General features: G+C 32.0%; 1 protein-coding gene across 2 annotated transcripts; it reads right to left on the minus strand.

Annotated features, from left to right (window-relative positions):
• Nucleotides 1–1,773: 1,773 nt before the first annotated feature.
• On the minus strand, nucleotides 1,774–8,462 carry LOC117110464. 2 transcript variants are annotated; one of them, XM_033253170.1, is made up of 8 exons: nucleotides 8,278–8,462; nucleotides 6,819–6,879; nucleotides 5,735–5,852; nucleotides 4,425–4,503; nucleotides 3,809–3,891; nucleotides 3,313–3,372; nucleotides 2,844–2,972; nucleotides 1,774–2,220 (listed from the first exon to the last, which is right to left on the minus strand). In XM_033253170.1, exons 1-8 carry the CDS (start codon nucleotides 8,299–8,301, stop codon nucleotides 2,004–2,006), a joined length of 771 nt encoding a protein of 256 aa, XP_033109061.1. In that variant the 5' UTR covers nucleotides 8,302–8,462; the 3' UTR covers nucleotides 1,774–2,003. The 2 variants fall into 2 exon arrangements, with proteins under 2 accessions (XP_033109061.1, XP_033109062.1); XM_033253171.1 differs by lacking the exons at nucleotides 6,819–6,879; nucleotides 8,278–8,462 and adding an exon at nucleotides 6,449–6,577.
• Nucleotides 8,463–12,900: the final 4,438 nt, after the last annotated feature.

Raw genomic sequence — 12,900 nt, forward strand, 5'->3', positions numbered from 1 at the left:
CAACATTTTGTTGTCAAATAAAATTTGATAGTGTGGACAGCCTAGCCAGGGGTACTGTAGTAGTTGAAAGAAGCCAGTTGAGTGATATTTATTGTGTTGAATGCAGTAGAATGCATGGCCAGGTGACAGCAGTGAGAAAATAAGCGCAAGATATGTCAATTTCAAAGACACTTGCTGCAGCCCCTGTTATTTTATGAAGGGCATAACAGAATAAAGTAATATACACACGGAGTACTAAAAATTAGCATATAAATATCAAAAGATACCCTTTATTTGTGCAAAAATCAAGTATTTGTACATTATTTATACAATAATTAGTGATAATATTCTTTGCCATGAAGAATTTTAGACAAACGAGGTACAGTACATGATGTTACGGTACCAATAAATTAAATCCATTTTGTTACAATTGTTAAAGTGATTCAACGTCGTCGTCACACAGCGACACAAAGGTTTTTGTCTCTGAAATCACAAAAATGGCAGATTCTAAATAAGTTTCAGGAACATGGACTAATTCATGTCACTTGTGGTTGATGATAATATACAGCACTGTCTTTGTGAAAGTCTACATGATTCGAGAACACAATTTCTTTATCCATCGCTGCTTTAAAAAATCATTTACCAAAACAATTAAAATTATAATGTACAGTACTGTATCAACACAACTTGTTCACTCGCTTAAGGGAAAATGGAGCTTGTCTTCCCAAAACCAACATACTGTCTCTAATTGTTAAACTGAGTAATTACATGTGGCAGCATTGTATACTGTACTGTAATACAGAGAAACTGTACTACGTTTACTTGTAACTTTGGTAATAATAGTAAGTCAATTCAGTATATGACCCATCATTTTAAAAATTATAAAATGTGGAAAATATGAATATACAGTTGAACTTGCTTAAGTCGAATCCAAAATGGCATTGAAAATAATAGTTCGACTTGGATACAACAATTTGGCATGTAAAATTAGATCAACTTAGAAATTGGGCATGACAAGCCCAATTTGGTAAACAAGTTGCAAGGTTGAAGGAAAGAATGAGGTCCAGAATAATAGTCAAAAATGTTGCATCGAGTATGGCGGCTAGAGAAGCAAATACTGCAGAAAAGATAAATCCCATTACTGTACCAGAATTCTCTACAGTGAGTTCAAGCCTTATTTAAATATTTTAATTTTGATAAATTCAATTAATGATAAGAATAGCACTTTGTGTTAAAACAATCATAGGCACTTTACATAAAACTAGAATAGCACAAGACATACAAACAAATCAGTAAAGCCTAGTTTCTGTAAAAATAGCTACACATTATCGGCGACTCCTTTGGCGACGCTGATTGGTCAGTTGAATCGGGGAGCGTTCCTAATTGGGGGCAGCTACGCAGTGCAAGGATTGCAGTGAAAAAGTGTAGCGATTTTTATGGAAACAAGACAGTATCAAGCTTGTTTATATCAGACAACCAGATCCTCATCAGGGAACTCTTCGCCAGGGAACATTGCTTTGAAAACATTTTCACAGTCTGAGAGTCCCATCTCTGAACATCTAGAGGAACCTGTTCATAAAATGTGTTCTAATGGTGGGCTGAGGTGTGGGTGTGGATGTCAATGACATCAGACCCCTCATTGGGTATCTTGAACTCCTTGCTGTGGAATCTCTGGTGCTGCCACAGATGGGGTGCCAATAAAGTATTATAAAACTGTAAACTTTTGCAAGTTCATAGATTCTTAAATGTTATATGTGCACATACGATGATATGCTATTTTATGCATTCAATTACAACGTAACCTTTATATTATTTACATCTTTTAATTTACAATTCGATTCACTGCAGTACCATGATTAGTCAGTCTTATTAAGTATATAAAATTGTATCTTAAGTTTATGATATCCGACAATCACCTATAATATTGATATTGATATAATACTGTCATGTTGTGGAAGAGTGAAGTAAAATATCAAAATTGATTCCTAAAAAAATCAGTCTTTATTGTAAAAACTTCAGAATTTTCATTCTAAAACTTGGGCAAGCTCCTCCACCGCCTTTTTGGATCCTGGCGATGTGCCAAGGTATGCATGGCACGTCATTCGCATGTGTTCACGGTTTACTCCGTGTATTTCTTTCAGTTTGTGTAATTCCATCCGACTCCAATCCTGCTTCGTGCGTGTGTAGTCCTTCTGTCGGCGTTCGTGCGCATTACTGCTGTACTTTGTACCAAGATCATTTCTAATGTGGAGAAAAAACAACCCAGAAATAAAGTAATAATTACCTGATTCTGTTATTTTGGATTATTGGTCATCAATCACCTGCTACGCTGTTTCGTCTTGAGAAGACATTACGTACGCTAATATTAGTATTGTCATACTATCTAGAACACCCTCACTAATTAAAACATAAAATTGAGACAAATCGGCGAAAATCCTTAACGAACCACCTGATCTAAGGATCTATACAAGGAATGTAACGGGATAATTATTGTTAATAATTAGCACAAAAATACTTTCTTTTTAAAATTCTAATTGTCAATTGAATGCTAAGTTTATTTTTCTAATTTACTAGCTTAATGTAAATGGTATGTCTGTTAAGACCAACTCAGACAGCGTCATACAACGCAACCAAATGCGATTTTTTTGTTTGTCGTGTTGGACCTGTGTTAGTTAAATGTGGACGTGATAGGTCTGGGACAGTCGCACATGAGAATATAAAACATGTTAAATATTCTCATGACCTAAAGACTGTCCCTGATGATGAATTACATTGGGATGTGTCATACGATGCTGCCTGAGTTGGCTTTTATCAGGACATAAATAATATACCTCCCAGAAGCCATGTAAAATATTATTACTAACCTCAACAAAGGTACATCTCCCCAATCAAGTCTCTTGTTGATAGCCACATCAGGGCGTTTGTAAGATACCACTGGCCATTTTGGAAGATGTGTGCTGCCCTCTTTCTTTTGATTGCTTCTTGTCACCAAACTAGAATGAAACAATTTAAAGTAAAAATATTGCATAATTTAGTGTTTAATTAGTCCAGGAATGGGAAATGGAAAGATGGATGAAATAACATACCTATTACTGTACTAAATTATTTATATGTTGCAGATACTGAAAATGATGAATTTACAAAAATAGAAATTTAGATTTATATAGCACCTTACACTAATAATAGCCCCAAAGTGCTTACAAATGATAACACAATAGGCACATTACTTTTTGCTTAAATGTATTTATTTATTTTTTTTATATGTTTATATTTTTTTACATAACAATAACACAGATACGAGGAAACAATCAAAGCAATGGTCAGCTAACTTACACTTTTTTTACTTCTGGTCTTGGAGAACAAGGAACTGAATTTGGAACTGGATCTACAACACTTCAAAATGAATAATATAAAAATTAATTAAACAACAACTTAAATAAATTTCATTAGCAAACATGTAAACAATTATAATAATAAAAAAAAAAACAAGATGATGATGTGCTAAAAGCATTTCATAAATTGGGGAGGGATAATTTTGTTTCTATTAGTTTTACAACATGTAATTTACAAAGGTCTATTTTTATTTTAGAATAAAAACAAAAACTTAATTCTGACATTCACTTTACTAGCATGAAATCAGAAAACCATGTCTTTAGATTTAAGGAGGAAAAATTACTGTTGCCAGAAGGACATAAAATGTTCAGGTTTTAATTGTTTTTTTTTTTTATATTTATATTTCTGGGAAAAACAATAACTGTTGGAGAATTTCTGGTAATGTTTAAATGAATGCAATTTTAAAATAAAAAATATCATAAGAATTACTACTAACACATCCATTGAGTGGGACACTTCTGGATCTACTAAGCCAATGGCTGTCTTTCTTGTCACGAATCCATGCCGAACCGCAGCTGGCTATAAGAAAAGTAATCGGTAAATCCAAACAATGTTTAATTAGCAAAATGAAAGCTAGTAACTAAAGCTGTCCAAAACATGGCAAATAGAAAAAGGATGCATAGCAACATATATTGGGTGTACTTAGCAAAAGGCTGCACATAGCAACAAGATGGCTTTTAATTCTATATTAAGAAAAGCACAGACCTCCAAAAACATGTGGACGAAATCAAATGCGGACCCACAGATGTCTGAAAGGGAGGGCCGATCGAGATAACACTAACGATTTGCTGATGGTTTCTGCCTAAGAAATGCCTAAAATCGTAAACTTTGAAGGCTGATTTCTCAAATATTGTTCTTTAAACAGCTGTATGTTTAAACTCTTGTAATTTCATAATGAAGTGTCGGATTTAAATCATTTTTTTACCATTTTATAGCTCTCATTGTACTGTTAAACCCTGTATTAATAACTAAAAATTGATTTTTCCGACGAGTGACTGGTTTGGCTTGTCTTTGCCACAAATGTATTAGTAGAATGGTCTAATAATACTTACCATATCTGCCATGTATTGCATAAGGAAAGTATTATAGTATGGCTCCAAACTACTCCAGATAAAAGGTGTATATGGCTTACTGAAAATAAAAGCACACACGATACACTCAAAATTATTCAAAGAATAACTCAATTTTTGCTGCCCAAGACAGCTTGCTCACCCTAGGCACACCCAATTTAAAATTTTACTGAACAAAAAAAATTGAGCTCAAATTGTTAAAAATCACCTCATACCAACTTATTTTGCCTGCTAACCCCCTCACTTAATCATCGAACCTCCCACTCAACATTTGACTCCACACTTTGTTCCCTCAATTATCCCCTGGGAGTGGAGATGTAGTTTGGTGAATATTTTCCTTCTAATCTAGGGTCAGGTTCAAATCCTGTGATAGTACACAATTTTTTCTCACAACTAAGAAAAACTCCCCAAGACTTCAATGACACTTCTTTAAAGTATAAGCACCACAGGATAAGGTGTCACCATACAGTGAGTATGGCTGGGAAATCTAAAGTTGAGTTTATAGCATATTTAGATAAATCACACATTATAATATAAAATTAAAGAATAACTTTGAATAGCTTTCATAGAATAAGTAGATCCAGAGATGTGCGCATTTTATTTTTAGATGTATGAGAACTGGTTTTCAGAAAACCAGCTTCAAAGTTAACCTAACCAAGGCCTATATACATAATAGGATTAGAAATACAGAATATGCATTGAGAATAATTTTATAGTAAGGAAATTAGCCAAAAAAGTAAACTATCATTATCATAAATATCAAGAATCAGGAATATATAAGGTAACAATTTAATGTCAATACTGTACTCCTAAATATGTCACTGTCTGTAAGATTGCTAATAGCTGCCCTGTTCGGCAAATCTTGGCACCACCACTACTACTGATACATATACCCACCAATAATGATTTACAGTTTGCACCTTGATTCGTTAAGATTTTTTTTCAACGTGTTTTGCCAACTTATTTTTCGTCAGAGGAGGGCGGAAAATAAATGAAAATAAAATTTTGCTTTCTTATTTAGCAAATATTTTTTGCCAAAAACATCCAGACGGAGGAGAAAATAAAAATAAAATGTTATTGGTGAATGTAAACAGTGTAGTAATGGGATGGTTAATTGCTTTAAATTTATATAATTAGGAAGAAAATATACAGATTTCAAGGAAGTGGCATTCATAATAAAAATTTAAAATTTTTAAAATTTTTCATGAAATTATCATTGGTGGGCGGCAGGTTTGCTAAAAACAAGTTATAAAAAAGCCTTGCCTCAAAGAAAATAAAGTAGATATACTTACAAATCTGGTTTTATAATTTTTGTTGACTCTCTCTGAAGGCTTGTTTTTAGTCTTTTCATCTCAGCTATATACTGTTGTTCCAGCTTCTTTTTACCGTCTGGCGAATTTTCATCAGCATCTACAATAAATAAAATTGGTACAAATTACCAATTGCTTAATATACTATCTGCATTAGGCTAAAATAATGTAAACAGAAAAATCCTTTTCAACAATAAAAAAATAATTTAATTCAATATTTTATTTTCATATTTGAAGAATATTTCAGATTTTATCATAGATAACATTCTATTTATTATATTATTATCTCTCAATATATATATTTAATGTATTATTAGTTATAAATATGAATTAAGTATATAAATTAAATAAGAACTCCTATAAAGCATTAGATTCAAATTAAATATTCACTTAATTTAAATAATTTAACACTCAAAACACAATATATATTATTATCTCTCTAAATATATTTAATGTATTATTAGTTATAAATATTAATTAAGTATATAAATTAAATATGAACTCCTATAAAGTATTTGATTCAAACACTCAAAATGCAATATTCTTCCTTTAGAAAAAAAAATGGATAGAATTGTTCCTTCTCACACTTCAATCTGATGATTGCAATCAACAGAAAATAAACTTATTATAGGGTTGAACAAAATTATTCTCCCTCTCAAGCATTTATCATTTGCAAAAACATATCCTGGGGCTTACCATTCTCTTCACTTGGTTTTGCTGTGTCCTCTGTTGTTCCTTCTTCTTTAGTCGACTGTACCTGTAACAATTATCAGAAAAAAATTTCTCTTGTAGTGATGTAATTAAAATTAAGCCTTTTATATAAACATTCTATTTCTACTTCTATTTCAGTGGTTAATTGGCAGTGTCTAAATGTTCACTTAATTTAAATAATCTAACACTCAAAATGCAATATTCTTCCTTTAGAAAAAAATGGATAGAATTGTTCCTTCTCACACTTAAATCTGATGATTGCAATCTACAGCAAATAAACTTATTATTATTATTAAACAAAATTATTCTCCCTCTCAAGCATTTATCATTTGCAAAAACATATCCTGGGGCTTACCATTCTCTTCACTTGGTTTTGCTGTGTCCTCTGTTGTTCCTTCTTCTTTAGTCGACTGTACCTGTAACAATTATCAGAAAAGAATTTCTCTTGTAGTGATGTAATTAAAATTAAGCCTTTTATATAAACATTCTATTTCTACTTCTACTTGGTTAATTGGCAGTGTCTAAATGTCTTGATGTGTTGCCAATGAAAGAGAGCGTGGACACAAACCATTGCCACCTAGGCCCTAATACAAATCTTTTTTTATACAGTGCTGCTGGAAAGCTCTTTCAAATTATTTAAGTACTGGTCAACCAAGAGGTCCAGATTTGGTACAGAAACATAATAGGCTACAGATTAAAATATAAGAAAATGAAAACATGACTTTTCTCTATGCTTAGACACTAAAATTCCATATTGATTCTATGAGAAATTTGATTAACTTATGGATCTTATCTGAATGGTTTAACTCTAATGAAGCAAGATCCTGCATCAGGTTAGAATAGTCGAAAAAGGAACAGTCTAGCTTGTCAACTGAAAATTACAAGGAGAATACAGTCTCCTCGCCATGTTAACTGACCCATAAATTACTGTTCAGAATTGTTTATATTCTCGGTTGGTAAGTAAATCAATTTATTGATTTTCTTTATTATTAAATGTCTGTAAATCGGTGAAAATTGAATTACTTTGTACTGACATGTCTCATCATATTTTGAAATATTATTGAACAAACTCATTATGCCTATATATTATTAAAATGAGCTATTAATTTTTTAATTTAATGATTCAAGTTACATGAAATGCTCTAATTGATGGGGTGGGGGGTGCAAGTATAATTTATAAAATCACAACATTAATGGGTAATGATTCTAATGACAATGTGCTTGATATTTTTATTTCAATGCTCACTAATTTTATTACAAACGTAAACAAGTTTTCTTATTCTTAATGCATCGTTTGTGGCTTTGAAATGACAGACCAATCGGAGCAATTAATTTTGTTGGCCAATCTTACAATGTTCATTTTTCTGGCAATATGTTTTATGATGTTGTTTTTTCAACTTTGTATGGGTCATCATTCTGTTTCTGAAGCTCTTTGTTCCTTAAGTTTTAATGATGGGCTTGAAACAAACATCACAAGACACAAGCATCAATCAATTGAGAAGTGCTGGAGCACTATTTCATCTAACATCTCACATTACAAAGTTCCATCATCACAATCGACGATGGTTTACAATTCACATTATTGGATCTAATTTCCTAGACGAAAGTTAGCCTGCATTTCCAGCTATATTTCAGAAGGCAAGCCTAGGCTCTAGTCCCTGCCTAGGCCTAGAGAGTGGTAGCCTTTCAAGTTTCACACTCCCTCACACGGATCGAAAAACTACGCGAAACAACCAACCCCTTCAACCTTGCAACACACACACTCATCATAAAAAGTCAACAAATATTTTATATTAAAAACAAACCCATTTTACCTGCTCATGTTCTTCGCTGGACATCCTGTACAGTATTACTTGCCTTAATACATATACGTTTGATCTTAGTCTGGCATCAAAACCGTGCTTTAAATTGTTTTACACCTCTTTTCTGCCGACAAAACAACACGAAACATACAGCAAGCATGAACAACAAAGTCGTGGCCTCCTTAGCAACCGTATCTATGACCGGATTTAATGGAGTACGACGATACTTATCAAACAATGAATAACACTTCCACAAACCAACAAGTACTTTGCTGACGAAACCGCTGAAGAATAATATTAATTGCTTACACAGTGTTTAGGAAATATATTAAACGTTAATTATACATTTTTTTTTACAGTAAATATAGTGTCAGTAATTAAATTCTCACAAAAAGAAACACTTAATGTTATTGATGTCATCTTTGTGTGTACTGTATAATGATCGTTTTAAGATTGTTATTTGTTTTGACTTTTATAAAACAATTATTTTGAGATGATACTTTTTAATCAATTTTTAAAATTTAATTACTGTCAATTTTGCTATTATCTGATTGATACATTTGTACAGTATTTGAATTTTTACAACAATCATATAGGCCTACTTTTTATATCTAATTTTATTATTGATGTTTTGTACAACTTTTGCCTCTCCTCAGCCTCCCTCTTTATCCATCCTTGCCTTTTTCTCTTATGTATTGTACTGCTGGAAGGAATGAAATAAATTTCTAACTTCAATGAATGGTTGATTTATTATGTAAATTGTATGTGTAGATGTAAAAGTTAGTTTAATCAGAAGCCCCACCCCCTCCCCCACCTTTTTGGAAAGAAAAAAAAACAAAAAAAAACCGAGAAAGTAAAAAGAAAAAAAAATGATCGCCCAAAGCGCCTCAGGTTATTTTTGGGTGTCTACAACACCAAATTTTTGCAGGGACATTCCCCCAGACCCGTAGGGTAGTGTTATCTCGATTACCTCCACTTTCGGACATCTCTGAATCCGCCCCTGAAAATATTATAAAATAATACAATCTAGGGGTTTTCAAAACAAAACATAAGTACTGTATAACAAACTATTAATTATGCCATGGTACAGTATTTCAATCTTTCCCATTAATGTATGTTATAATAATCGATTGTATAATGAACAATGCCTAATAATATTGGAATTTGTAATACGGTAGGCATACTATACTTGAATTGTGTTCAATAAAATAAAACACCACTGTTTGATCGATATTTCATAAATCTTTATTTTGTTTCTTATTCAAAAAACATTTTTTTTTTTTCTAGTATTTTAATCAGAGTGCAAGTTGTTATGCTAATCCCCATGCAACAGGGCATCTAGAATCAGCAGAATCATTTACATAATGATTTACATAAGCAAGTCACCATTATCATTAGTGATCAAAATCAAACACTGTGTATTACATAATATTACAGTATAAGCAGTTGCAAAAAACAAATGAATGCAACTTATAAGGCCAAATAATAATAACCACAATGATAAAAAAAAACAAAAAACAAAAAAACATGCTTCTTGTTCTTTTCATTGCCGTTTTTTAAGGGGTGATAATGTTTTCATGTCGAGTGGTAGATGCAGGAGTGGTGATGTAGGGGTGTTCCATCTCCCAGCAGCCAAGAAAAATTCTAACCGAGATTAAAATTATTCAACACTCTCCCGCCTTTTGGCATCCATCCCTTATAATTTACTGTAAAACACCCAGAAAATCATGTGGAGATCCAAATATTATAACCAGTATGCATCAGGCCTAGATATAGTACTGTGCCTGTATCATATCAAGAAAAACAAAGAGGGGGAGGGGAAACACATCCTAATGTTTTCCCTCCCTATCGAACGACAAGAAGCATGTGCTATTTATACTTATCTTAACCAAACATAAATTCAATGCCAAGGTATATACCCAATTCACTAATCTCCGAATAGGTAGATTATGCAACTGATAATAAATCATTAAAAGAAATAAAGAATTTCAAATTTCTGTGTGTTGATATCAAGAAATCAAACCAAATCTTCATCTTGGTTAGAGTTTCTTGAAAGTTTTCATGGATACCAATATGCTAAATTCAACATGAAAGCAACAATCATATTGTTACATTAAAAGACTTTTGAATTAAAGAAAACAAATACTGTACTTTGTGCAGTGGAATGTGAGATCACACTAATAGTCACGCAGGCCTATGCTGCAATCACGTTCAACAATAATAATAATAATAATAATAATAATAATAATAATATATTAGACTTGTTGTATTGTTAAACTCAATGCCATTTACCTTAATAACATTTAACAAAGAAAATAAACAGAGGTTTTTAAGTAACACATATCAAGTTTGTGAAAGGGTGAACTAAAAATTACATTTGCTGATAAAAAAAAAACCCCAATGAAAAAAAAATACTATTACAGGGTAGTAACAAAATAAATCATTGATTTTGTTTTAATGTCATTTTATCAATTAGAATTAAATAGACAGGGGGGTTGTCACCATACTAAAATGAAGCAAGTCAATTACTGAGTACTTCAACTGTCTAATACCATTTAGTATTTTCAACATAATAGCAGCAAGTTACAATTTCGACTTCAATTTCACAGGGTAATCTTTCATCATATTTATTGTACGTACTTGCTGTATATATTGTATTCAACTGTATTATATAGATACTATTATTATATAGATGGTTTCTTTGACATTTATGTCCTTTTTTCACTCGAGTATGCAATACAAAAAAATATCTCAAATGGAATGAAAAGTTTATTTTGACCATAAAGAGTATAATCGTATCGTATATTGGTAGCAAAGAAGACCCGATACTCTGGTATTTCCCCATTCCTCAACATTCCATTGAATCGAGTCAAATTTGCAACTACTGTAATGATTTAATGTGAGGTATATTTAATTCCTTAAGGATTGCTGTACTAAATTCAAACACTATATTCTAGAACTGCAATACTATGTGCAACTACAGCACGTAAAACTATATGCTGTAAAGCAAGACATTGACGATACATACAATAGGCCTACTTAAACAAAATTTTAAACACTAACGTTCAAGTTTTCAACCTAATTTCGTGGATATAGTCCCAAGTCAAGCTACCAACAATAATTAGAGTCGAAAATTCTGATGGTGACTAGAGCTTATCACAGTACAATTCAATTGCATTAGGACAAGGTAATATGACACATCTTCTCTAACATTAGAGCCTTAACAACACTGCAAATGGCAGAGGAATTACATTATTCCAATAATCACGATTAATTCTGATCAGTTATTTAAAGCAATCATTCACCTTTTAATATACATTATATAAAATTCTTATCTACAATGAAACTGTGTGATATAAATGTGAAACCATTTTATGTGGGCCCAGCCAATCTTTGACTAAAACTCCAGCATTCAGCAATGCACACAAGCTAAATCAATAATATTAATATGTCTTGTAGGCCCAGCCCAATCCAGTGAGTTTACAGTTTAACTATAACCTTTGTATTGAAATTAACTGGTCCTCAAATTTCAACCAATACAGTGGTTTCATTATCATAGGATATCACATATCAGTAAATTCTTTTACGAAGGAAAGAAAAGGTAAGTAGGCCTAAAGATAATAAATGAAACAAACCTGGTGATACGAAAGCAAGAAGTAAAAAACTCAATAATTAATAAAAAGAAATTTTGTAGCCAAACACATAAACACATGTTTCAATTTTAATTGATGACATATTTTAAGAGTTGGTGCTTAAAAAACCTATTTGTTTAAAATGAAAATATGAACAATAGAATACCTAGATAACAACACAACTTTGGGTGGGGCCAAGAGCTATGGTGGTTCGACAACCAGGAACTGATCGCATCATATTCTTTCCCCATACATCCAAAACATCAATGACATAACAAGGTATTTTGAATTTCAGACTAAGAATACAACATCTAAGTGTATAGTATGCATATATCTACAGACAGAAGAATATTTACCTGGGTTATACGGCTGTATGCATGACAGTGATTGAAAGCAATCTGTTCTAGGTGCATTACTAATGACATCATCAATCCCTGACCTCTGATTTCTCTCTTGTAGACAAATGCTACCTTAATTAAAACTACTGACTGATCACATTATCTCTGAGTGCATCTTCTATTATTTTCTATCATTAGCTTCAATATTTAGTCATGTTTTACAAGTTAAATTAAAAGTTGCACGTGTTCATTTATGGTGGGCCTATATTCATCCTCATTTATCCTTTTGATAAACATCCTGACCTTTCATCAATGTGATTGGCTACCATACAGCCTCTAGGCATCTGCTGACCAATAGAATGCACACTATACACTGTTGCCTGATTACACCGGAGTGCCACTTTAAGTAGCACCCACAAAATAAATAAACATTTTGTATGAAACTCCTGATTTTCATTCTTGACATTTTGCAACATAAATCATATTATAATTATGTTACATATTGATACTTTGTTTTTACATATGCATGTATGGTTGTTACATTCAATTTGTCTTAAATAGATTGTTTGGTTTTATACAATAACTATCTACAATTTAGCTAAAATAGTATTTTTTTTACGTTTATTACATGATACAGACATGCCAACCCTAAAAGGCCAACAAAA

This window comes from Anneissia japonica, unplaced genomic scaffold (genome assembly GCF_011630105.1).
Source record: "Anneissia japonica isolate Jap-2015-1 unplaced genomic scaffold, ASM1163010v1 scaffold3040_len1308831_cov196, whole genome shotgun sequence".
Taxonomy (NCBI): domain Eukaryota; kingdom Metazoa; phylum Echinodermata; class Crinoidea; order Comatulida; family Comatulidae; genus Anneissia; species Anneissia japonica.